The sequence below is a fragment of the Meles meles genome, chromosome 2 (assembly GCF_922984935.1).
Source record: "Meles meles chromosome 2, mMelMel3.1 paternal haplotype, whole genome shotgun sequence".
NCBI classification, from domain to species: domain Eukaryota; kingdom Metazoa; phylum Chordata; class Mammalia; order Carnivora; family Mustelidae; genus Meles; species Meles meles.
Genome location: NC_060067.1, coordinates 152098121 through 152124071, shown reverse-complemented (window position 1 = coordinate 152124071; position 25951 = coordinate 152098121). Strand labels below are relative to the sequence as shown.

Genomic DNA, 25951 nt, shown 5'->3' with positions numbered 1-25951 from the left:
GAGGGAGAACGGTCTTCCAACAGAAACCGGGAAAAGGACGAGTGTCAGGGGAAAGGAATCCTGTGCCCGGGGGCTGTGAAGTGATCCAACTGAGGCAGGAATGGGGGGCCGGGAGAGCCAGGCTTGCTACAGCAAGCAGGCATTCAGCCAGGGCTCGACTTCACCGCTCGGTTCGCTGCGATCCTTACTCTGCTTTAACGGGGGGTCGCCTCATGTAGTGAGCCCTTTCCAGGATTCGTCCAATTCAGTCCTCGCGTCTCACGTAGACAAGTGACGCGATCACCATTTCACTCACGAGGAACAGATGCCGAAAGACTGTGACCTGCCCACTTCTGCAACCCCGGGGCAGGTCTCTCGAGAGGTCTTCCCGGACCCCCTTCTCTCACCTGTTTCCTCTTTACTCCAGGGCACAGGATTAAGACTGGCCAACCTAAGTGAACAAGAGTGCAAGGGCGGGAAACAGAGGAGACTCGGCCTCTACTTCGGAACCAGGACCGGGAGAGCTCGCTCCTCTCTGACCTCGCGGACCTGAAACTCCCAGGGAGTGGCTGAGGAAGACACGCCTCAACTTCATTTCGTATTCCAAATCGGAAATAGGTTTCCGATGACACGGAAGCCCTGCCGCACAACTGGGGCGTTTCCTTCTCCCTAAACCCGGCCAGACCGCAAAGGACCGGCAAGGAGCGGAAAGGACTAGCGGGGACCGGCGAGGACCGGCGGGGACCGCAGAGCGGGGGTCCGCCCCGCTCTTCCGGGGTTTCCTGCGTCGATCGGAACTGAGGCGGAGCCGCCAGAGCGTGCCCCTCGCGATTGGACCGCGCTGCTGTCGCTCAGCGCTCAGAACGGAAGGGGCCGGGCGCCGCTCTCCGCGGGGTCCCGGAGCCTCCTGGCTGGTGGGAGGGGTGGGGCCAAAGTTGCAGGTTTGGATCCCGCGACTGCGGGTATGGAGCTGGGTCCCGCCGCGTCCCCCGGGCCTTCCCGCTCCTTCAAGGAGGAGCTGCTCTGTGCTGTCTGCTACGACCCCTTCCGAGACGCCGTGACTCTGCGCTGCGGGCACAACTTCTGCCGCGTGTGCGTGACCCGCTGCTGGGAGGTGCAGGTGGCGCCCACCTGCCCGGTGTGCAAGGACCGCGCGGCCCTCGCAGACCTGCGCACCAACCACACCCTCAACAACCTGGTGGAGAAGCTGCTGCGCGAGGAGGCCGAGGGCGCGCGCTGGGCGGGCCACCGCTCCCCGCGACTCTGCCGCCCGCACCGTGGCCAGTTCAGCCTCTTCTGCCTCGACGACAAGGAGCTGCTGTGCTGCTCGTGCCAGGCCGACCCCCGGCACCAGGGGCACCGCGTGCAGCCGGTGAAGGACACTGCCCACGACTTTCGGGTAAGAGCGGCAGTGTGTGGGAGGTGGCCGAGCGCGCACGTGGCGGCCGGGTCCGGAAGGCAACTCAGCACCTCTGACCACCCCCTACCCCCGTCGCCCGCCGCTGCAGCCTGCCGGAGCTGTGCGACCAGGCCAGCCCCTCGTCCTGCGGCCAGGACCACCCGGCGCTCCGACTCGGCTCACCTATAGACGGGTCGACCCAGGGGCCTGGGATGGGTGAAGAGGGAGTGCAAACAGGAAGTGTGGGAACTGGGGTTACACGAGGCTCCCAAGATGCCCGCCCCCCCCCCCCCCACTTCTGAAGGGCTGATGCCCTGCACCCTCTATGCCGGCAGGGTGTGGCCCAGGCGCGGGTGAGGAGGACAGGTGTGGGTACCGCCCAAGAGTCTTGAAACTTGACTCATTCAAGTTAGAGGTGTGGGAGTCCCAAGACCTGGCAAGACATGTGGAGACTCAAGGTCTTCCAAAAGGGGTCACATACTTCCCGGAGCTGGCCCTATGTGTTGTGTAGGAGTGGAGAGGCTGTTGGCTTTGGCTGGCTGATTTATTCTGGGTCCCTCTCAGCACCCCAGTGCCTAGCGTTCCTATAGCTATAAAGTAACATCGGAAATACTTTGGTATAGAAGTAACATGGAGACTACTTGGGTATAAGAAGGAAAAATGACCAGAAAATAAGGATTAGCCAACTTGGGAGTTTTCAGTTTTTGACCTTAGCCCATATTTTTTCCATTGTGATCTGGTACGGTCCTGTGTATGTATCACTTGAAACAAAAGCTCTGTGAAAATGTCTGTTGTACTCTGGCATTTTCTGTTATTTTATTTATTGTTTTATTTAAAAGATTGCAGAGGGTGTGAAACACCAGTTTATTTACTCGCCTACTAACACATGGGTCAGACCTGCTGGTTAGCTGGTAGGAAGCTGAGTGTATTGAAAAGGAGGCACTGTAAGAACCCCTAATACTTGGTCTCCAGACACTGTTTTTGTTTCGTTTGTTTTGTTTTAAGGCCTTTCTTAAGAAATATTGAGAGTTGGTTAGATTTTCATACACATTTAGACAGAGTTCAGGTGAAGGGGAATGTCATCAGTATGCATGTATGAATACTATAGTAGCTTGCCAAAGGGATAAGCCTGTAACTCTTGTTACCTTATTTAACAGTGGTCCAGAATTAATGCTTTTCCCCATTTCCACTGGCGGAAGTGCCAGGTTCTGATTTGGGACAGCTGAAGTAAGTGCTGGCATTCTGGGGGCTGGGGTCGAGGTGGGGGGGGGCACCATGGATCAGGTCATGACCAATCAGCATGGAGCTGTCCCAAGTACAGATCAGGAAGATGAGTAGGGGTCAAGGCCAGGAGCACTAAGGCAGAACACCCAGGTCTGGGCTAATCCAGGATTCAAGATGAGTAAGTCAGGTTCCAGGAAGCGTATAGGGTCTAATGACAACTTCCTATTCCTTCAGCAGGTGCTTTGTACGGCTGGGTCCCAGGGATACTGCAAGGGCTGTGATAAACAACAATTCATACCTTCAAGGAGCTTCAAGCAGAGACCTGAGGGATGAGGAGGTGTTAGCTAGGCAAAGAGAGTAAGGGAGGGTGTTTCAGCCCGAGGCAGCAGCATACATAAGGGTCCAGAAGCTGGGAGGCCTGGCTTTCTGGGCACTAAGAGAATTTCTGAGTAGTTAAAATAAGGAAATGCAGAAGAACCCATGAGGCCTGAGGCTTGGCCCTTATCCTAAGGACTATACGGAGCAGTAGAAGGGTTTTAAGCAGAGGGATGATGCAGTCAGATTGATGGGCACCCAGGGTGCTGTATGAGGAGGTAGGGAGTCCAGTCTGGAAAAATCTAAGGAGAACGCAGCCCAAGTGTGCTCAGTGTCATGCTCAGTGTCACATCAGTGCGTTAGACAACTGTGTATCAAGGAATTTTGTGTTGTGTTGTGTTCTGGGTCCTGTGAGGGGAGCTGAGGCCGCAGAGTAAGACAGAGCCCCCGCCCTGTGGAGCTCACAGCGGATCCAGGCAAGTCAGACAGTCAGTAGACAAGCTGTGCTGGCTGGCTGGGTGCGGAGCAGTCTGGGAGGCGGGAGCTGAGAGAAGAGGCTGAAGGGGCTGCCGTCGCATGCCGTGGGGAGCTCTGAAAGCTTGAAGATGGGGACTTCATGGTGCGATGTGTGCTTAGAAAGATCACTCTGGCAACCACGTGAGGAGTTGAACGGAAGGAGTAACCATGCCAGCCAGCACTTTCGGAGCTCTTACTGTGTGCCATGCGCTCTTGAGTGTTTACACATCCACACATTTAATCCTGACAAAACCCCTGTGAGGCTGTGTATTAGTTTCCTATCACTGTGGTAGTACAGTGCCACAAATGTGGCAATTTAACACAGCACAGATGCATTTTCTCACAGTTTTGGAGGTCAGAAGTCCTAAAATCCAGGTGTTGGAGACCAGGAGAGAGTTTATTTCCCTGCCTTGCCCAGCTTCTAGAGGCCCCTCCTCCACCTTTAAAGCACATCATTTCAACTTCTGCTTCTGTTATCCCGTTGTCTTCTCTCACTGACTCTACTAACTTCCTCCTTCTTCCAAGGGCCCTTTGATTACATTGAGCCCACCAGGACAGTTCAGGATAATCATCCATCTTAAAATCACAATTTAATAACATGTGTAAAGTCCTCTTTGTCATATAAATAATACATTCACAGCTTCTAAGTTCTAGGATGTGGACATCTTTATTCAGCTTGCCACGGATACGTACTATTCTCCCCATTTTACAGACAGTGACACTGAGTCTCAGGTTAAGTAACTTGTCCAAAGTCCCAGAGCATATTACATGGAGTTCACCTGGGGCCTTGTTCAGCCCCTACTCTGGTCATGGACTTTGAGAGAAACTTCTCTGGTCCCCGGGTACAACTTTCTGAGCTGACTGTTCTGGGAGCTGTGGGGCAGCGGGTCATGTGTGGATATTTAAGAGGCTCAAGTGGACGAGGACCACTGTCCTGCGTGTGGGTGCCTGCGCTGTGCCAGGCACATGGTGTGTTCAGTAGAGGACTGAGGAGTCCTAGCCCCTGGCTTCTTGGAGTCAGAGAGTCATGATTGAATACTAATCACACGGACATTCCTGGAAGGGACAGTACAGCAGGTGACAGGTGGCTGTAGCAAGGCACCTGCTCTTGTCTGGTGGGGAGCGATTTCACAGAGACCTGAAGGCTCTGAAGGTTCACTGAGTGCCAGGGCCCCAAGCAGCGCTGGTGGGGCAGAGGGCAGGAAGCCAGAGACATCAGGGCCAGGAATGAGGCATCCAGGACAGGTCCCAAAGGCCATCCGGAGCAGGTGAGAGATCTGAGATTTTGTCCTAAGGACAGTGTGGGCGTGAGGGAAGGAACCGCTGTGATACCAGACAGGCTGGAAATGTTGAGACCAGAATGCTGAGGTACGTGTTGGAGCTTGAAGGGGCAGCCTTTGGCCCATGTTTATCGAACTTGAACAAGGAAAGGCTGTTTAAACACTGTGACTTAAAATATATGCCATACATACAAATGCTAAGCTAGCGTGAATTTCTCTTGCTTATTGCACACAGAGGCAGTAAAACGCCACCAACAACGGTTTACAGATAAAGCGCAAAGAAAATCCGTTGAATTCTAGTTGAAATATTCATCACTGGGCCTTATTTGGCTGAAATGAAAGCACCGCGCCTGTGAGGCTTGTCTGACAATACTTGTGCTACTCCTTTACCCTCTTCTAAGTGGTTACTTGATATGCTGGTCTAAATTTCCCTCTTTGCAGATCCGAATCTTTCCCTGTGATACAGCCAAACTTCATTCAGACCTGGCACATCCTTCACCCATTCAGTGTGCTTCTGCTCATTCTATCCTTATGAGGCCAGGACAGTGAAAGTAGTGTAGTTTGGCATCGAGGAAGTTATTAACAAATACAGATGCTGGCACCGAAGTTGTAGGAACTGAAAGCGTGTGGTAACACTGTTTATAAGGCAACTTGAGAAAGGTTTACTGTAGTTTCTTTTGGGGGGGGGGTTGGTTATTGAATGAAAGCCCTAACTGAAGACTCTTGTGGAAAACTAGCAGATCCCTAAACACAGGCCCAGAGCCACGGGGCACTGTGAGGAGAGGATTCTGTTTTACTAGTGAGAAATCAGAAACCTGGAGAAATGCAGCAGTTCCTGGCATTGGCAGGGAATGGGGAAGGTACGTCTAGGATTAGAATTTAGATTTCCTGACTCCCTGTCCGGTGTTTGCTCAGCCTTGCATCATCAAAGCAAGCCTGCCCCGACCTCCTGCCAGGTCCCTGCCTTGTCCGGGTCACTTTCTTATCCAGCCCGTGGGACTGACATGAGAGCCATTCTCTGCCCTCCAGGTTCCTCCTGCACCAGCCCCAATCCATTCCCCTTCTGGGGTTCTTCTTAGAATCAGTCTGGCCAAATCTTACCTAGGAATGTTCCATGTTGTCCTTAAGTCTCCTCCTCTTACAATTCTTTCCACCCTTTTCCTAACTGTGCCCTCCCATTTGGATCCCCCCTTATGGGCCAGGCGCTACCATGTCCAAGTTGCGTGGACATTTACTGCCTGCTTGATTGATAAGGCAAGTACCCAGGGCCGGGGGCTTACTGAACACTGCTCACTGAGGGTCCTGAGTCATAGGACCCTTGCACTAGGCACTGTTGTGGATCCCTGCTTCACGAGGAGGACACAAACACCAAGGGGAAAGAAAGATCAGGGGACTGGGTTGGGGTTAGATAAGAATGGGATCTGGGCGAGATCAAGTTGTCTGGGAGGCATTTATGCTATCCATGTAAGAAACCTGAAGAATTGACAGTAGGAGAGTTAAATTACCCACCCCTGACTGGCACCTAAGAGTGGTGAGAGCCAACACATGCCTGGCACGCTCTTGGAGCACTTTACATGGATTCACTAGTGGGAGCCTCAGAACGGTCCTGCGAGCGAGGTAGTCTCATTCCTCTTGACCACAGGAGGAGATGGTGCAGAGAAGAGAAGGAATTCTCTCAGAATCATCTGCTGCTAAACGGAGCGGGGATTTGAACTTGAGGGCCCAGTGGCAGAGCTCTTCACTGCTGTCTGTCTGCCTGAAAACAAGAGTTTGAAATAGGTAGGGAAAATGATAAGAACCGAGGCCTAGAAACCTTGGTGATGGGCTAGGTAACCATGGACAGAAAACTGCATTTCTTCATTTTCGCAGTGAAGTTGGAGAGTCTGTAGACACTTCCATGCCTTTATTTTTAAGGACTGGAGCCTGACTGCCAGTGAGGGAGCAAGCAACCTTTTCCCAAAGTTCTCACCAGTGGTTAATGACAAAGACGAGGATATAAATCAGGTCTCCTAACTTTCAGTCCAGGAGGCGGTGTGGCATAATGGAAAGAACATAGAGGTTCGGTGGACTCATTGGGCAGGTTGGTAGCTGAGTATCCACTTTGTGCTGAACCTGGGGATATGGAGGGATAGGACAGTTGCTGCCCTTGCAGGGTAAGCGTCCTTTGCTTCTGTGAAGGTTTATTGAGCACCATTGTGCTGGGCCAGAGGACCGGCCCTTTCTTGGAGCGTGTGGTCTTCCCCAGAAAGTGAGGTGATTGACTATCCAGCAGCAATAAGTGGGGTGATAGAGGTGTACCTGGGAGCTATGAGAGCCCACGGGGTGCACCTGAACTCTACTGGGGAGATCACAGTCGCTCTCTGGAGGAATTGAAGGGAGACTGAGCTGCCTTTTCAAAGCCTTGTTTTTTTTTGTTTTTTGTTTTTTTTTTTTTAAGATTTTATCTATTTATTTGACAGAGAGAGAGATCACAAGTATGCAGAGAGGCAGGCAGAGAGAGAGGAGGAGGAAGCAGGCTCCCCGCGGAGCAGAGAGCCCGATGCGGGGCTCGATCCCAGGACCCTGAGACCATGACCTGAGCCGAAGGCAGCGGCTTAATCCAGTGAGCCACCCAGGCGCCCCTCAAAGCCTTGTTAAGATAGTTGGGTGATGCAGACAGAAGTTAGAAGCAACAGCATATATAGGGCCTTGGAAGTCAGAAAACCTGGCTTGGACTGGACAGCCCTGGCTGCAGATGTGACTCTAGCTTTTGATAGGTACCTGAGGGGTGCGGTGATGATCATGGGAAATAGTATGTATTCTTTCTCTTACCTGTGCCTTCCCTATTTTCTGTTACAACACACAGCATCTGTGTTAACGGATATTTTGGGCAAAACAATTTTGGAAAATCCTTAGGGTAATAAATACACCCTTGAAATGTGTTGCTTAAGCATATTGTAATTTTTTAAGTAAATGATGTAGATTATAGAATCACATTCTGAATCCTTCAGTGTAAATAGAAATGTCCTGTTTTGCATGTTTATAAATAAGTAATCCTGAGTGTTGTAATTTGAAACTAAAATCACAGCTCGTTTGCTGTTTTGGGCTTGGGGTCTGGGTGATGCTCTGTATCTGTCCTGAGCCAGTTAGCTCCATCCAGGGTGGGGATGACCCGTATTCATCCAGACCAGGCTTCACAGCAGAGCCCCCTCCAGTCAGCGGGCAGCTTCTGCCTGTTCAGCGCATGCTCTGGGCTACGTGCAGTCCCTGAAAGTTCCGTTTGAGTGGATACACGTATGCTTAGGGTTAAAATCAGAATATCTAAAGCAACCATGAAAAGTGTACTGTTTAGATTCATTTGAATTCATACTGTTTAAATACAGTATTTCCTAGATTAACCACTAAGTGCATGGAAAGGGAAAAAGTGGAATAAAACACACATCGTCAATCCTAAAAAAGGGGAAGAGAAGGAAGTACTGAACAAGTGGGGCAAATAGCACAGAACAAGGTGGTAGGTTTAAGTGCAATGTATCGGGTAATTACGTTAGCTCTTCCAGTTAAGTGACAAGTCAGCTAGATAAGAAAACAACCCAGTTCTGTGCCCTTGGATAGGAATCGCAAGTAAAACGTACAAGGTTAGGAAAGAGGGAAACTACACTGGCATGATGTGCAGATGATATAATTGCATATATCTGCGTAGGAATTTCTGTTGCAGAGAATATAAAAAGATGCTACAGATAAATTGTGTATATAAATGAGTTCAGAAGAAGGCTGGTTGCAAAATCAACTTTAAAATCAATTGTATTTCTGTATATCAGCAAATATAAAAAAACGCTGTAGTATAAAACAATATATATTGTTAGTATCTAACAATAAATGTAACAGTGCAGACATCTGACAGAGAAAAATACATAATTTCATTGAGAGATATCAAAGACTAAGTGGCAAAATATACCATGTTCATAGATTCAGAGACTCATTATTTGATGTTGGTTATCTCCAGACTGATCTATAGAGTCGGGATTGTGCTAATCATCACATGCTAATCATCATATGGAATTTGGCAAGCTGATTCCAATATTTGTATGAAAACACAGAGAGCTGGGCACCTGGGTGGCTCACTTGGTTAAGTCTGACTTCAGCTCAGGTCATAATCCCAGGGTCCTGGGATCAAGTCCCTCGCCCAGCTGCCTTCTCCCTCTGCCTGCCAGTCCTCCTGCTTGTGTGCCTGCACTCTCTCTCTCTCTCTCTCTAATAAATAAATAAAATCTTCAAAAAAAAAAAAAAAAGAAGAAGAAGAAGATGACTCAGCCAGTGATTGCCAAAACATTCTTAGGAGACATTTAGCTCTTAGTTTATCTTAACAGCTATCAAAGTTAAGGCTGTGTGATGTTGGCAGAAGACAGTGGGTCAGGGGAAGAGACTAGAGAACTGGAAACATCTATGTTTGATGTATGGAGAGGTGGCCTGTACATCAGTGGGGATGGCTTAGTACTCTAAATAATGGTTCTGAGGTGGCGAGCTCCCGGGTCACACCATTCACGGGATAAACTACAGGTTATCCATGTTGGACCTAAGTGAGAAAGCCGTAAAGCTTAAATAATACAGGAGATTATCTTTGTGACCTCAGGATATGGAGGGGTTTTTTTGCTTTTGTTTGTTTGTTTGACTTGTTTTTTTAAGCAGTTTGGTAAGGGAGAGGAATTTTTAAAACAAACCAAAGAGCCCTAATTCTAAAGGAGAAAAAACTGATAAATTTGACCATATTGAAATTAAGAAATATAAATGATACAATAAAGTGTACTTACTATACATCTAACTCTTGGAAGACATATATTGCACATTAATAATAAATTGCTACAAACCAGTAGGAAAATGACAGGCAACTCCGTTGAAAAATGGTCAAAAGGTTTGAACAGGTATTTAAAAAATAAAGATCCAAATGGTTAATAAACATTTTTCATTAATATCACATGTGTGGTATAAACTGGTACAGGTGCTTTAGAAAACTGTTTGGCATGATCTACTAAAGTTGAAATTACACGTTTGTAGCCCACTTCTGTCCCCAGGAATATTTTGCACAGAGACAAGTGTACGTGTGGGCCAGGAGATGTATCTCAGAAGGTTCATGCTATTTGTGTTACTTGACAATTGTAAATGGCCCAGCTCTCCATGAACACCAGGATGGGTAAATGATTGTAGTGTGTTCATACAGTGGCATACAGTGCAACAATGAATGATAAACTCAGATGCAATAACGTGTTTGAATCCTACAAACCTTAATGTCAAGGTAAAGGAAACAAGACACAAAAGAATGCATACAGAACGGTTCCATTAATACAAAGTTAAAAACCACATAAAATTAAAGTATATTGTTCAGATTAGGGATGTGTACATGGGTGATAGAACTCTGAAGAAAGGCAGAGAAATGCTAACAAACTAGGACCTTTGTTTCCTCTGACAGGAAGAAGGGGATAAGATTGAGAAAGGACACGTCCTGGGTGTGATTAAGAGGTGTTCTGTTTATAACTACTTAAGGCACATTTATGTATATTTAAGGCACATTTATGTTTTATACCAAAGCAAATAAATTGCCAAAAATAAGAGATTGAAAGGTAAAAAACAACTCATTGAACCTGAGAGAAATTGAAGGGATTTTATTGAGGAAGGGACGCTCTAGGTAAGTGACAAGAAAAAGCTAAAACTTCTGAAGTTTTCATTTTATAGGCTTTAAGATCTTTGAGGTATTATATATACAATAAGAGGCAGGGATCTTAACTGTTACATTTGAAGAGTTCTAAGTGTTACAGAAACACTGTACTTGCCTCCCCAAAGGATATACAGAACATTCCTGTCACCTTGGAGAGCTCCCTTCTTCCCAGCAGACCACCAGGAGGCAACCCACCTTCTGATTTCTGTCGCCATATATTAGCGCTGCTATTCTTGAACTTCATGTAAATGGAACGATACCATGCATACTCTTTTGTATCTGACTTTGTTCTGGCAAAATTTATATTTATTTATTTATTTATTTATTTATATTTACATATATGTAAATGTTATGTCAATACGTATATGCACATACGTATAAACATGTTAATACATACAAGAACATGTATGTATGTATTTATATATGTAAGTGTATAAATTCATATATGTATACAAACTTGTCCATGTTATATGTGTCACTAGTTCTTTTGTATTGCTAAGTAGTTTTCCATTATATGAATATACATTTTTCAATGGATATCTGGTTAGTTTCCGGTTTGGTAGTAGCCATTAGTCTTTAAAATGTGGTTTAGTTTGACATTTATGGGAAGAAACTCATTAACATGCTAGGTAATTGAAGGAATTGGGCAAAGTATTGACAGAATTATAAACTTACTCCAGAACTAAAAACTGACAACACATTTGGGAATAAGATGACACTTTCAGAAACATTAAGGGTAGGCAGACAAACATAGTACCAGCTCTCCTCATAAGCTAGGATGTGTGGTGTGGCTAAGAACATGGCCTTTATTGTTGGGTACAAATCCTGGCTCTGCTGAAGTCTAACTGTATAATTGTGGCAAGTTACTCAACAACTCTGGGCCCTCTTTTCTCCTCTGTGTAAGAAGCGAGTAGTGCCTGCCTCACAGGAATGTAAGAATTCAGTAACGTCCCTCCTGAGTGCTTAATTTAGTGCCGGATGGCATAGCGCATGTGCAGTAGTAACTCTTGTTACTCATGGAATCAGTGGTGGAGCTCATCAACTCGCCTCAGAGAAGGGTCATTTGGGGGGTTGGTCTTTGCTGAATTACACCAGAACTGTCCAGGTGCTTCAAGAATTCGGGAGAGGACAGGGACTGTCCCCTTACCCCTGCCCTCCGCACCACCACTGTCTTCATCCGCCTGTAGATCCCTAGCTGTCAGGGTTGAAGGCAGAGGGCTGGGCTGCATTGTTTTGGGGCCAGCACACCCCCTGGGTAATGTGTGTGGGCAGTTGCTTCACTCCTTTCATCCATGCTTATTTGGCAAATCAGAATTGTTTCGAACGTTATTATATGACTTTGTAACAGAACATCTTTTCCCACAAAACATAAGGATGATATTTCACTGGCCTTGTAGGATATTCATACCAATTTTATTTTGCTTTGAGGAGGCACTTTAGAGATGTCATACTACAGAAAACAAAAAGGTCTTTTATGTATACTCAAGAAGATCGTAAAAGTGGCCAGAATGAGTAGAAAAGAAGAAACCTGCAGAAGATAGAGATCATTATTTTCTGGAGTACGGCAGTTAAAAGAATGGGCTGTGGAGCAGGACAGACAGCCTGGCTATTGCTACAAAACAAATTACCTCCAAAAATAATGGTTTAAAACAAACAGCTATTACTTCATGGTTTCTGTGGGTCGAGAATCTGGGCAAGACATAGTTGGGCGTGTCTGCCTCAGATCTCTCCCGATGCTCTGGTTCAAGTAAGCCAAGGCCACCATTCAGGCTCACTCAGTCGAGTGGCTGCTGGTTGGAGGCCATCCTCAGTTCCTAGCCCTGTGGACTACTCCACAGGCTGGATCACAACATGGCAGGTGGCTTCCATCCAGCTGAGCAAGCAGTGGGGGGGTGAGAAAGGATGTGCATAGGCTTTTAGTTACCTCGTCTCAGGCGATATCCCTTTGCTGCTTTGCCACATTGTGCCGGTTTGAAGCAGGTCATCAGATCCAGCCCATGGGGAGCAGATTCCACTGGGGCGTGAATCCCCAGAGATGGGGACCACTGGGGCCATTCTAGAGGCTGTGTCCTTCAATCTGCCCTCTGTTCCCCAATGGTTCCTGTTCCCCTAGCATACAGAACACACTCCCTCCCTCCCAAGATCCCCAAACTTCTTACCCTGTGACAACATCAGCTCCTGATTCTTGTCATCTGAATCAGGTCCAGGTGGGGATGAGACTTTTGAGGACAAATGTCTGTTACCTATTGCTGTATAACAAATGTCCCCCAAATTTAGAATCTTAAAGCAGTAGACATTCTTATCTTACAGGAGGGAAGGATCACGAGGGGCCTGGAGGCTGCCTACCACTACTGTCTAGGTTCATGTCCTTATCCTGCCACATACTAGCTGTGTGCTCATAGGCAAGTCACTTCCTTTTGTGTGCTTTTGGGGTGGGTTTTATTTTTTTTTTTTAATTTATAAAATGAGGCTAATCATGTTACTACCTAATAGGGATAATGTGATGATTAAGTGACATAATTTGTAAAGTAATTAGCACATTCCCTGGCAGATAGTAAATGCTCAATAAATGCTAGTCATTTGTAATTAATGCCACTGGAATTATTACTGTTTTTCCAAAGAAAAACTTGGTAAGCTTTCTCAGAATTATGAGAGAAAAGGATAAAGATGGAGAGAAATGGATAGACCTTGAATACAAAAGGGAGGAATCCAATCTCAAACTGGTAGTGGTTCTTCAAGGAGTCCAAGGAGATCAGAGCACTAACGGTTAAGTTTAAAAAAAAACAAAACTTCTAAACCAAAAGGATTTGATTAAAGCAGTGATGAAAGTATTTTTCGTGTCCCATGCACTGTTAGAATATTGCAATAAGGTAGGGAAGTGGGGAGACAGGTAGTTTAGATAAGGCCCTGTAGGAGTAACTGGATCAACCTGGAATCAAACCTGTCCAGTTTAGAAAGTCACGAAGAGAGCCTGTGAGCACGTGGTCTATATAGTGGCAATGGCTCGGGTACATGGACAGCCTGGACTAGCTGTAGGCCGGAGCAGGATGCCCTTCTGAGCTGTACTGTGGCTAGCTTGAGAGGGAATGGGTCATTTACCTCCTCTGCCATGTCTCCCCACCTGTACCAGGTATAAAACAAAGGGGCCGGTTAGAAGGTGTCTGAGAGCCTTCAAGCTAAAAACCAGAGTCAAGATTAGGGTTACGCCCTGCAGCCTGTGGACGACGGGTAAGTAAATGTGGTTGAGTTGTACCCACACTGAAGTGGGGCTCCAGTTGTAAATGGAGTATGTCCTCCCCCTCCCTGGCCTCCAGCCCTAATGTTGCTCCTTCTCATTCCTCATGGCAGGCCAAGTGCAGGAACATGGAGCACGCGCTGCGGGAAAAAGCCAAGGCCTTCTGGGCCATGAGGCGCTCCTATGAGGCCATTGCCAAGCACAATCAGGTGAGTGCTCTGGCTGGGCCGGGAGATGAGGGATACCTGGGGCGGTGGGGGAATTGGGGGGAAAGGCTAGGGTGGGCGGGCCCTGGCTGTGGCTCTTGACACAAAATCAGCCTTCTCTAACCCTGAGGATCTAGCATAGTCCTGTCCTAGGTAGCTGATTGTGGTGGCACTGCTGTGGCCTAAGTGGCTGGGTGTGGCCATGCCGTTAGCTGTGGGAAGGGGGAACTTTAGCACGTGCTGCACTTGACCATCTACACGGTTGCTCATGCCAACGACGACCTGGGCTCTTTAGTTACTAACTCTTCCCCTCTTCCTCCCCGGGTCCTCTTCCTCAGCAGTCCTGACCTCTCTAACTGAAAATACATCACGTCCGCTGGACGCTCTGTTTCCCCTGCCACCCACAGTCTTGGATATGTCTCCATTGTTCCTCACCTGGCCTCCTACTTGGGCCCCAGGCTTGTTCTGCAGTCCATCTCCACACTTGTTCTGCAGTCCACTCTTGTTCTGCAGTCCCTCTCCACAGAGTGGACTGATCTTTCTGAAAAATACATGGATTGCATCACTCCTCTGCCTAAAACTGTCAAGAGGCTTCATCAGCCTTGCAATCCAGACTCCTCACTATGGCCTCCAGGGCCCTCATCCAACCCCTGCCTGGCCCTCGGCTTCATCTCCTCCCGTGCTTTGTTCCAGCCACATTGGCCTTCTTTCTGTCCCTCCAGGGAACTACATCTTTTTAGATCCTCCCATAAGGAGTAGCTTGGCATTAAGATCTCTGTTTAGATATCCCTTGGGAGAAGTGTTCCCTGATCACCCTCTGTAAGTAATTCTCTGCTTTACTTGCACTCATGTCTCCCGTTTTTGATTTCTTCAGAATACTTTGTTACCTGCAGTTAACTTTTCGTTACTTATTTTTTTATTTGCTTCCAATAGAATATAATGAAGGCTACACTAATATGTGAGAGAGTTCTTGGCTCACAGTAGGTGATCAATAAATGTTTGTGAATTGAATGAAGGGATTGTCTCCCCTCTTTCCCCACCCTCCTTGTTTATACCATATCATCCTCTCTCCCTCTGAGTGCTGTGTGGATCAGCAGCTGGGTTTCCGCTGGGTTGTGCTGGCTTTGCTTTGTCACTCCCTAGGTGAGTGCTTCTACTAAGTACTGCTCAGCTAAGAGCCCCCACCCCTACCCCCGGCCTGGGCTGCCTGGCACTCCCCGCCTGTGCCCGTGGGAGGGGACCAGGCTTGGAAGGCGCCTCACTAATCTCTGGCCAGTGACTGTTCCCTGAGCCGCAGAGCTGGTAGAACAGCAGAAGGAAGGATTGTGAAATGTTGATGACCAGGGCAGTAACTGCAGAGCAGAACTGCTTTCAAAGCCAGACCCCAGTTTCCAGGCACATCCCAACCCCCTCTAAGCTAATCCCTCCATCTGTAAAAAGAGGACAATTCTGTCTTACTAGGAAGTTTGTAAACATTCAGTTGGGATAATGCATGTGAAGTGCCCAACAGAGAAAAGCCCTTCACCATTTTTCATGTCTTAACGGACCATCGAACTGCTCTAAGAGGCATTTTTCACTTTTTCAGTGAAACCTTATGTTACGTTGTCAGAGCCATTGCACCATTGAGCTCCCGGTCCAGACACGGAGTGACTGGCCTCCCCATGGCAAGTTGTTTTACCTGCAGGCGCCGTGGAATCATGGAGCTTCACCTCTGTCACTTGAGTTCCTTTTGTGGTCAGCCCTGTTCCCCTGGCTGGCCTTGTGCGGGACTGCGGTGGTGGTACGTGGGGCATGTCTGTATGTCCAGGTGATGGCTCCTGGCTGCCTGGCCCAGGCTCTGTGACATTCTGACATGGCCCCGTGTGAGGATTCCAGGGTTTCCAGGTGATCCATGCTTTCGGCCTAAACCCAGTCAGTGCAGGTTGATGAGGGAAGTGAAGGCTTTGAGATTTGCCCCTTTGTTGCAAGGTTCCAGATTGCCAGCTGGAAGGGTGGCTGACCTTGACTTTGTGCTGGTGGGGTTTTCCTGCCTGCTGGTCTTTATCTTCCTATGCGACAAAAATCATCCTGGATTTCACTTCCTCCCACCGTGTGCAGTCAGTCTCTTGAGCGTGGTGTTTCCACAGTGCTATCTCTTCTTATTTGAATCTCTTTGTCAGTTTGTATACTGTTTTACAAGTACAACACCATTTGTGTTTCTTCTGTGAGTGCTTTTTTTTTTTTTTTTTAATTATCTGTCTTTTGCCCTGGTGGATTCTTAAGAGTGCTTTGTATGTTAAGAAGAATAACATTCTGTTACATGTTACATATATTTTTCCCAGTTTGTCATTTCTTTTCCAGTAAATCATTTTTACCTTTTTTGGGGTCAGTTTCATTTTTTCAGTGACTATTTTGTCATCACACTGTGAGAGCCGTGAACATATATTGAACTTTCAGTCCGAAGATGAGATTTGTGATTGCTACAGCACAGATTTTGAGTTGTTTTTCCAGTGGTCCTCTTGGAATTGTATTTATGTATTTATTAGTAGTCTCTTACCATTCAAAACTACTTCTGTTAATGTCTGTTCAGTGATCTCATTTTCTTTGAGGCTTCTCAGTTTTGTATCTTTTTTTAAAAGATTTTATTTATTTGACTGAGAGAGGGAACACAAGCAGGGGGAGTAGGAGAGGGAGAAGTAGGCTTCCCACTGAGCAGGGAGCTGGATGCAGGGCTCTATCCTAGGACCCTGGAAACATGACCTGAGCCAAAAGCAGATGCTTAGCCGACTGAACCACCCAGGCGCCCCAAAGTTTCTCAGTTATTTATTAAAAAGGGTCTTTTTCATTCCAAGATGAGTACTATTTCTTTGCTTTTTCTTTGAGTCCATTTACGGTTTTGTTTTAACTTAAAAAAAATTTCTTAAAAAATTATTTGATAGAAAGAGAGGGAATGAATGAAAAAGCATGAGTGGGAGAGGGAGAGGCAGACTCCCTGTTGAGCAGGGAGCCCCGTGTGGGGCTGGATCCCAGGACCCTGGCATCATGACCTGAACTGAAGGCAGATGCTTAACTAACTGAGCCACCCAGGCACCCCTGTTACAACTTTTTTTTAAAGGTTTTTGTAGTTATGATTAGGGGTACACATATTGCAAATGATTCAGCTTTCTACTCTTCTTTTGGTAAGTCTCTGGATCAGACAGATTTGAAGTCCCGAGATGGGAAGGCAGATAATTGTTAAAAGTCGTTATTTGCAACAGTTCATTTCTGTGGTTCAGGATTTCCCTTGCTGTGGTGCACAGAACCAAGGTACAGAATATTGTGTGTTGAAGATCTAGACAGCAGGTGTCATCGATAAGCAGATTTGATTTGATTTTCTTAATTTATCGACACAATCTCATTACGCTGTGTGACTTTAAACTTACAGATTTATGCTAATAAAACTCCATCTGTATGTTACCTGTTGGGGTTCCACCTCTGGTTTCTGTTGAAAAGAGAGCTCCTTTGCTTGAATCCTGAGAGTCCTGAGGCCATGTGCTGCCTGAGAGGTTCCCTCCGAGCCTGAGCCTCCATGGGCCTGTCCTGCTCTGTGCTGTAGGTGGAGGCTGCCTGGCTGGAAGGGCGAATCCGGCAGGAGTTCGACAAACTCCGCGAGTTCCTACGCGTGGAGGAGCAAGCCATCCTGGACGCCATGGCCGAGGAGGCGAGGCAGAAGCAGCGTCTGGTGGAGGAGAAGATGAAGCGGCTGTCGGAAGACACGGAAGCTCTGGCCCAGGAGATTGAGCGGCTGCAGGTGGAGATGAAGGAGGATGATGTTTCTTTTCTCATGGTGAGGGGCTCGCCGTCTGGCTTCAGGGACAGCGGGCAGGTGTTCGGGAGCCCATGGGGAGCCGGAGACCACCGGCCCCCGCCTCCCCCAACCCCCAGTCTTCCCGCAGTGTTGGGGTGCTGGGCTGGAGGAGCCCCCGGAGGAGGTACCCTGTCAGGAGGCCGAGGGGACTTTCAGCGAGCGGACAGAGTTCCTGGGGCTTTCTCGCTTCTTTCTGCCTCTCTCCTTTCCATGTCCCTCTCCCTGCCTCTCATACTCTTGCTTGCTCTCTGTTTCTTCTCTCACTGCACCTCAGTACCCAGCAGAGTACCTTGTAAACGAGATGGAAAGTTGGAGAGGTAGTGCTGGGTGCCCTGGAGACCTCTGGGTCCTCCCCTTGTTAACACCTTATATCACCTCGTGGCACGTTTGTCCATAGAAACCTGACCTTGGTGCATTATAATGAGCTAAACTCCAGACTTATTAGAGCCCACCAGTTTTTGCATTAATATCCTCCTTCTGCTCCAGGATCCAGTCCAGGGACCCACATCGCACTTAGTTGTCCCATGCCCCAGTGTCCACTGGTCTGTGACAGTGTCTTACTCTTGTTTTTCATGACCTTGGCAGGCCTGAGGACTGCTGGCCAGGTAGCCCGTAGACTCTTCTCTCACTCTGGGTTTGCCTGATGTTTTGTTCATGATTAGATGGGGGTTATAGGATTTTAGAAAGAAGACAAACTAGAATATTCTAAAATTATACAGTTATTTTAATTCTTAATATAAATATGTTTTTGTGTTCTCTGTTGCTTTCTTAAGAAAAGGATGCCTCTATTCTCTCTTTTAAAAATATGTGTTTAGTTCATTTTCTTTTTTTCTTTTTATGTTTCTCACACCTCACACCCATGCCCCCCTACTGCCCTGCCCCCCATGAGTCTTACAGAGACATGTCTGTAACTGGAAAGCTAGTTTGGAAATCAGTCAGGATAGTGAGCTATCTCCTCCACTTAGAGAACAGCCGAACTCTCTAGAAAGGGGAGACTTTGTAGAATGGATTGATAAGGGACAGATACAGATTGCATCTGGGCCAGCTGTCACATCCTGGCTGGCGACTCCTGTGGGTTTTCTGCCTCACACAAAGCTTTGAACCCTGGTGTCTCCTGTCTCCAAAATGCCCCTGATGATAAAATCATTTGGTGGGTTCTGAAAGCTGATTCTCTGCTGTTTCTGTTTAGGAAGTTGGGAGTGGCCAGGACCCACTGTGCTTTCAGGGATGCTTTTATGACTTTTTAAAAATAATATAACAGCTTTATTGAGATACAGTTCTCACACTATATAATTCACTCACTTAAACTGTACAGTCCAGTGCTTTTTGCTCTGTTCACAGAGTTGTGCAGCCATTACCATGATCAACTGTAGCACGTTTCATCGCCAGAAACACAAACCTCATACCCTTAAGCTGTTGCCCTCTTGTGCCTGGCCCCACAGTGGCCCCAACTCGCCACCATTAGCCCTCAGCAAATGCTGATTTCCTTTCTGCCTCTAAGGTTTCGCCTTGTCTGGACACTTCCATAAACGATTTCCATCAGTGGAATCCAATCACAGCCCTTTTGTGACTGGCTCCTTTCACTCAGCATGTTTTGAAACTCCATCCTGTCGCAGTGTGTATCAGGCATGGCTGAGTAATATTCCCTTGTATGGATATACTAACGTTTTAGGTGTACATTCATCAATTGATGGACATTTGGGTCGTTTTTCTGAGCTGTTATACAAATCACACCGCTGTAAACATGCAATTGCAAGTTTTTGTGTAGACACAGGTTTTCCTTTCTCTTGGATATGTGCCTAGGAATAGATTCACCGAATCACATGGTAACTAGCAAGTGTTACTGTTTGAGGAATTGCCACACGGCTTTCCAGGGGACTCCACTGGTGTTTATAGTCCCCTGAGCAGTGGATGAGGACTAATTTCTCCACATCCTTGCCAACACTGGCCTTTTTTTCTTTTTTCTTTCTTTCTTCTTCTTCTTTCTTTTTTTTTTCTTACTAGCCATTGCAGGGTGTGAAATGGTATCTCATTGTGGTTTTAGTTTGCATTTCTTCGATGGCTAATGCTGTTGAGCATCTTTTTGGGGACTTACTGGCCATCTGTATATCTTTGGGGAACTGTGCATTCCAGCTCTGTGGCCATTTTTTAAATTGGGTTGCTTGTCTTTTTGTTGTTGAATTATAAGAATTTTTATATATTCTGCATACTAGACCTTTATCAGATACATGATTTATAAATAGTTTCTCCCATTCTGTGGGTTATTTGTTCACTTTTTTGGTAGCTTCCTTTGAAGTACAGAAGCTTTTCACTGTGATGGAGTCCAGGTTAGCTGCGTTTTATTTGCTGTTTGTGCTTTTGGTGTCATGTCTAAGAAACCATAGCCTAATCCAAGGTCGTGAGTTTTATAGGCTTAGCTCCACATTTAAGGTTTTGAGTTAATTTAAAAAATTTTTATATATGGTGGAAGGTGGAAATCCCAGGTTCATTCTTTTGCATGTGGATATCGAGTTGTCCCAGCACCATTTGCTGAAAACCATTCTTCATCGAATGGCCTTGGCACCCTATAGAAAACCAGTTGACAGTAAATACGAGGGTTTACTTCTCGACTTCCAGTGTCTTTCCTTATGTTAATACCACACTGTCTTGACTACTGTTGCTTTTAATACATTTTGGAATCAGGAAATGTGAACCACTAACTTTGTTCTCGTCCAGGACAGTTTTGGCTATTCTGGGTCCCTAGAATTTCTATATGGATTTCAGGATCAGCTTGTCAGTGTCTGCAAAGAAGCCAGCTAGAATTTTGGTAGGAATTTCATTGACTCTGTAGATCTGTTTGGGGGAGTTTTGCCATCTTAACAATGTTTAATCTTCTGATCCATGAACATGGGATATAGGACTCATTTTGAGGTCAGAAACTTATGTGTATATGTGGTTTGGTTTGGTTTTGTTTTCCCTGTATTTATGTCTCTGTCTTTTTTTCTCTGTTAGAAACACAAAAGCCGAAAACGCCGGTAAGTTGCCAAGGCTGGTGGAGGGGAGGGGAAGAGCAGGCAGAAATCCCGGGGGTGCCAGCCAGCTCCAGTGGCTCCAGGGCCAGGCAGGTAATGAAGCCGGCTGGGTGTAATTAGTGGGAGTGGTGGGGACTGGCCAGAGGGAGAGAGCCCTCTTTCAAGGCCTTCCACTTGGATTGCACTGGTGAAGTGTTGTTCTCCTGAGTGTGGAAAATGACCACCCACTATGCGGGGAGAAAATGTGTCATCCTGCACACTGCTTGTATTTCTCAGTGGGTCCTCCCAACGTCTAGGCTTATCTCTTGATTAGCCCCTGCCTCCGAGAGCCTCAGCACACACCGGTTTCTGTTGATGCCTGTGGGTTCACGGTGATGAACTCTATCCCAGTCAGAGCTGCACAAAGATGGAAGAGAATGTTTAGGAGAGTAGTGAGTTTCCTGTCACTGGAGGTGTTCAAGCAAAGGCCAGTGATACCTGCAGACATTGGGACTAGAGGACCCTTAAGGTCCATTCTGCCTCAGACATCCCATGAGCAGATTCTGTCCACAAGGATGGGCCCTGTGTCTGAGGACCTCCTATCCTATTCATATTTATCCCAGTGGGGGCAGGTTGGGCCTGCCTTCTCAATCCTGAGGAACCATGAGCAGCCTAGTTGGCCTCTGGCTCCTCTCCCGTCAGAGCCCAGCCTAGGTCTGTCTTGGGTAGAGTGACCAGGAATGAGCCCTGTTGCCTGTTTCCGGGTGACCCGGTTAGGCCCAGGATGCATGGCTCTGGCCCTGCCCACCCGGCCCAACTCTCCTTTCCCAGCCTCTTCTGCACCATGGAGCCGGAGCCTGTGCAGCCCGGCATGCTCATCGACATCTGCAAGTATCTGGACTCTCTGCAGTACCGCGTCTGGCGGAAGATGGTCACGTCTGTAGAATCCGGTGAGTGGGGAGCATGGGCAGGGGTTCCGGGCAGGGGCAGTACTTCTACGAGCTTCGTTTCTTCCAGCTTCCCACCCTATCAGAGCTTCTCCAGCCCCTTTCACACAGGTCCCCTTGGTGTCCCACCTCTCCCTGCCCCACCGCTCAAACTCTCCTGGCAGACCCCTTCCTCTTTGGGTCCTGACACTCGGTCACCTCTGCAGAAAGAGGAGCTGGCTGCCCTCTCTCTCCAGAACTGTATTGTATGGATGACAAAAGCGCTGAGTGTTTGTGTCCCCTTCCAATTCATATGTTGAAGCCCTAACCTCTGACGGAGAGGGGGGCCTTTGGGAGGTGATTGGGATCTGTGAGGTCACGAATGGGAGCCCCAGGATGGGGTCAGTGCCTTGATGAGGAGAGGCACCAGAGAGCTGGCTTTCTCTCCCTCCCTCCCCTTTGTGAGGACACAGCAGGAAGGTAGCTGTCTGTGAGCCACGAACAGGGCCTCACCAGAACCCAACCGTGCTGCACCCCGGTCTCAGACTTTGGTCTCCAAAACTGTGGGAAAGACGTGTCTGTTGTTTGAGCCACTCAGTCTCTCGTATTTTTGTGTAGCAACCCAAGCTGACGGAGACCTCAGGATTTTAGAGGGAGAGCTGTCAGTGACCCAGAGGAATGTTACATGCTTCTCTCAGTCATCACGGGAGTTGTGTGAGCACTGAGGTCCCTGCTTCTGTGGGTTTCCCGTGACTGCCGTAACAAAGGACTGCACACTGGAGGCCTGCAGTTGATCAGTTTACTTGCTCACTCTTCCAGAGCCTGGAAGTCCAAAATGAAGATGTCAGCAGGGCCATGCTCCCTCTGAATCCTACAGGGAAAGCCTTCTTTGCCAGTTGCTAGCTTCTGGTGTTTACTTGCTCTCCTTGACTGGTGGCTGTAGCCCCATGATCTTGGTCCCTGTCGTCATTTGGCCTTCTCCCCTCACGTGTCTGTGTCTCCTCTTTTTTGGCTAAGGACAGCAGTCATACTGGGTTACCATCCCACTCAACTCCTGTCTGATCTCATCTTAATCACGTCTGCTGTGACCACATTCCCACATAACTGTGCCTTCCGAGGTACTGACAGTTAGGACCTCAGCCTCTTTTTTGGTGGGGTGCAGCTCAACCCAAAACACGGCCTCTTGGCCCCACACAGATCCCTCTGGGCGCTGGGGCCAGGTGGGACACAGTGGGTCGCTTTGGGGGGAATGGAGGCACTGCTGGCATGGCAAAAGGGCGGCCCCTGAGGTTTGCTGATTTTTCCCCACTTCCTGCCTCTGCTCTCAGTGCCTTTCAGCTTCGATCCCAACACCGCAGCCGGCTGGCTATCTGTCTCCGATGACCTCACCAGCGTCACCAACCACGGCTACCGAGTGCAGGTGGAGAACCCGGAGCGCTTCTCCTCGGCGCCCTGCCTGCTGGGCTCCCGCGTCTTCTCCCAGGGCTCCCACACCTGGGAGGTGGACCTGGGGGGGCTGCCAAGCTGGCGGGTGGGTGTGGTGCGGCTGCGCCAGGACGCCGGCGCTGAGGGCCACTCACACAGCTGCTACCACGACACCCGCTCCGGCTTCTGGTACGTGTGCCGCACGCAGGGGGTGGATGGGGACCACTGCGTGACCTCGGACCCGGCCACATCGCCCCTGGTCCCTGCCATCCCTCGCCGCCTGCGTGTGGAGCTGGAGTGTGAGGAGGGCGAGCTGTCCTTCTACGACGCCGAGAGCCACTGCCACCTCTACACCTTCCACGCCCGCTTCGGGGAGGTGCGGCCCTACTTCTACCTGGGGGGCGCGCGGGGGGGTGGCCCCCTTGAGCCTTTGCGCATCTGTCCCCTGCGCATCACCGTCAGGGAGGAGCTGGATGGCTGAGGCCGACCAGGAGCCTGGCCGCTGCTGCCAGGGACTTTGCGTCGTGGTCCTGTTTTCTTTCTGTCCCTCCCTCTCAAGCTGCGCTCACCTCCGTACCTCTGAACCGTCGGCCTCCTTGCCAGGATCTTCCTGCCGATCAGTCTTGTCCTCCTCCTGTAACTCCAGGCCCTAAGCCGCCTCCTTCGTTTCTGAAGTCATCCAGGGGACGCCTCATTCCCCAGAGTCCTGGCACCTTCCTGGTGTGGATTTTCTAAACCCAAATTCCAGGATGTCTGGGGATAACACTGACTTCTATGGATGAGCCTATTTTAACATGTGGGTCTTAGTATCTGGGTATTGTGAGGCCAGCAGACCAGGAGAGCCTACCGTGGGAAAGAGTTTGTTATTTACAGTTCCCAAGAAGCACCAGAGCCGCTGAGAAGGCAGAGGGAGTTGAGGGAGCACGAGGTAGGAGACTTTGTTACGTTTTTAGTGACCAGAACAGGCTTTGCAGGGGCTCTGAGTAGACAGTTTGGGATCTGCTAGTTGGAATAATTTTGGCAGGCTCTGGGGCATAGGGGCCACCCCCAGTTGTTGGGGGTGATGGGATTGGGGGACTGGGGACGATCTGGAGAGGAAGCAGTGGCCCTGCGTGTTAGAGCCCTGTGGGAGCCAGGTAAAGGAAGTGGTTGGGGGTTTAGTGGTCGGTTTGCATATGAAAGGCGTGCTCCAAGTAGCTGGTTGCTCTCTCGGAAATTGGCCAGGGCCAGAAGGAGCAGTTTCCCTGTGGTCAGAGTTTCTACGATACAGATAAGAGAATCTGGTTCATACAGCAGTGTTGCTGTGGCTTTGGAGCAGGCCGGGGGCCCCAAACTTGTCTGTCACTTTTACCAGTATGTTCAGACCTCTCCACAGAGTCCCCTCGCGTCCCCCAGGGCAGAGGCAAGGCTGCCTGCAGGTCATCTCTGATTTATCTGTTTACCCTCCTTGGACTATTTCCAAATAGTGACTATTTGGACTATTTCAAACTCGATTTTAAAAACCACAGTTTAGACCTTTTCCTGCTATGGGCCTCCATTTCCTCAGCTATAGATGAGATAGGAGGACTGGAAAATTACGTCCTATAGATGCTATGAAAGAAACAGCTCGGATTCATTCTTACAAAGTAATAAGAATGGAAGGAAAGAGGGGTCCTTTTCAGTGAGGACGTAGGAAAGGGAGGAAGCGGTCCTGGGGAGTGGTGGGGGGGGGGTCCCTCGCTTAGCCTTGCTGGCCTCAGCCTGCTCCTTGCTCTTTTGCCCTGTGTGTTTTTATCCTGATTTCTTCTATCCCCGCCCTACCATGCCTACAGACCTCCACCTCCACCTCTTCTTCCTCACATCCGCCTGAAGAGGTTTTTTAATTGTCAGCTGTCCCATCCCAGTAAACAGCACAGTGAAAGGAAATACCGGCCTATAGGGGTGGCGGTGTTCTCATGGGGGCATGTTCCCAACCGGAGGGCTCATGTTCTTTTTCTCCTGTCTGTGCCCCAGGTTCACAGAAAAGGACATTTTAAACAGAAAGGACGATTCGTAACTGTGAGGCGGTTTGATATGTGCAGTTGGTAGGGGCCACAGGGAGGGACGCAGTAGGAGATGCCACCGGGTGAGGGGTACTGGGTTGGAATGTTGGCAGAATGGTGTGCGCAGCTCCTGTCTGAAGGCACTCGGCCTCAGGGCGCTCAAGGCGCTTCGGCAGCCAATACGTCTGAGACCAGTGTACATTCTCTAAATATTTATCTAGCCCATCAAATACAATCTCTAGGATAATCCTGATCTGAAATTATTTTGTTAGTTAAAATAAACTTCTAAAAATGTTTTTTACTTCCAACTTAGATATTGGAAAGGGGTTTTTGAATAGGATAATTTGGATAGCCTGGACCTCTTTTTTTAAAAAAATAAAAATGATATTTGAGCTAAAACCCACTTTTTCTCTGGACATTTTCCTTTCCATGTTCTCATAAGCAAAAGTTCATCCATGACAAAGGTTCATCCAGGTTGCAGCGTGTATGTGACCTTATTCCCTTCTATGATCAGGTACCAGGCCACTGTGTGGACATACGACGTTTTAGTTATCCATGCTCATGGGCATTTACATTATTTCCATTTTTGGCCATTACAAGTAATGTGTGGACGGGTGTTTTGTGTGGATGTATGTTTGCCATTCTCTTTGGTATCTGTCTACCTAGGAGTGGGTTTGGTGAAGCACCACTCAAAGCGTCCTTTGAGGAGCTGCTAGGCTGTTTTTCAAGGGAGCTGTGCCATCTTGTATTCTCATCAGAGGTGCACGAGGGTTCCGTTGTTCCATATCCCTGTCCACACTTGTTACTGTCTTTCAGCCATCCTAATGATGGTGCAGTGATACACCTCCTTGTGGTTTTGATTTGCATTTCCCTGATGACTGATGATATGGAGCATCTTTTCATGTGCTTGTTTGCCATTT

The 25951-nt window shown here is 48.3% G+C and overlaps 1 protein-coding gene across 2 annotated transcripts; it reads left to right on the top strand.

The window, feature by feature from the left end:
* TRIM35 (tripartite motif containing 35) lies at nucleotides 1-25430 on the top strand. 2 transcript variants are annotated; one of them, XM_045996863.1, is made up of 6 exons: nucleotides 14-1378; nucleotides 13751-13846; nucleotides 17418-17648; nucleotides 20661-20683; nucleotides 21491-21609; nucleotides 22914-25430. In XM_045996863.1, the coding sequence occupies exons 1-6, from the start codon at nucleotides 944-946 to the stop codon at nucleotides 23489-23491; spliced, it is 1482 nt and encodes a 493-aa protein (XP_045852819.1). In that variant the 5' UTR covers nucleotides 14-943; the 3' UTR covers nucleotides 23492-25430. The 2 variants fall into 2 exon arrangements, with proteins under 2 accessions (XP_045852822.1, XP_045852819.1); XM_045996866.1 differs by lacking the exon at nucleotides 20661-20683 and having other exon boundaries at nucleotides 1-1378; nucleotides 22914-23117.
* The last annotated feature ends 521 nt before the right edge of the window (nucleotides 25431-25951 follow it).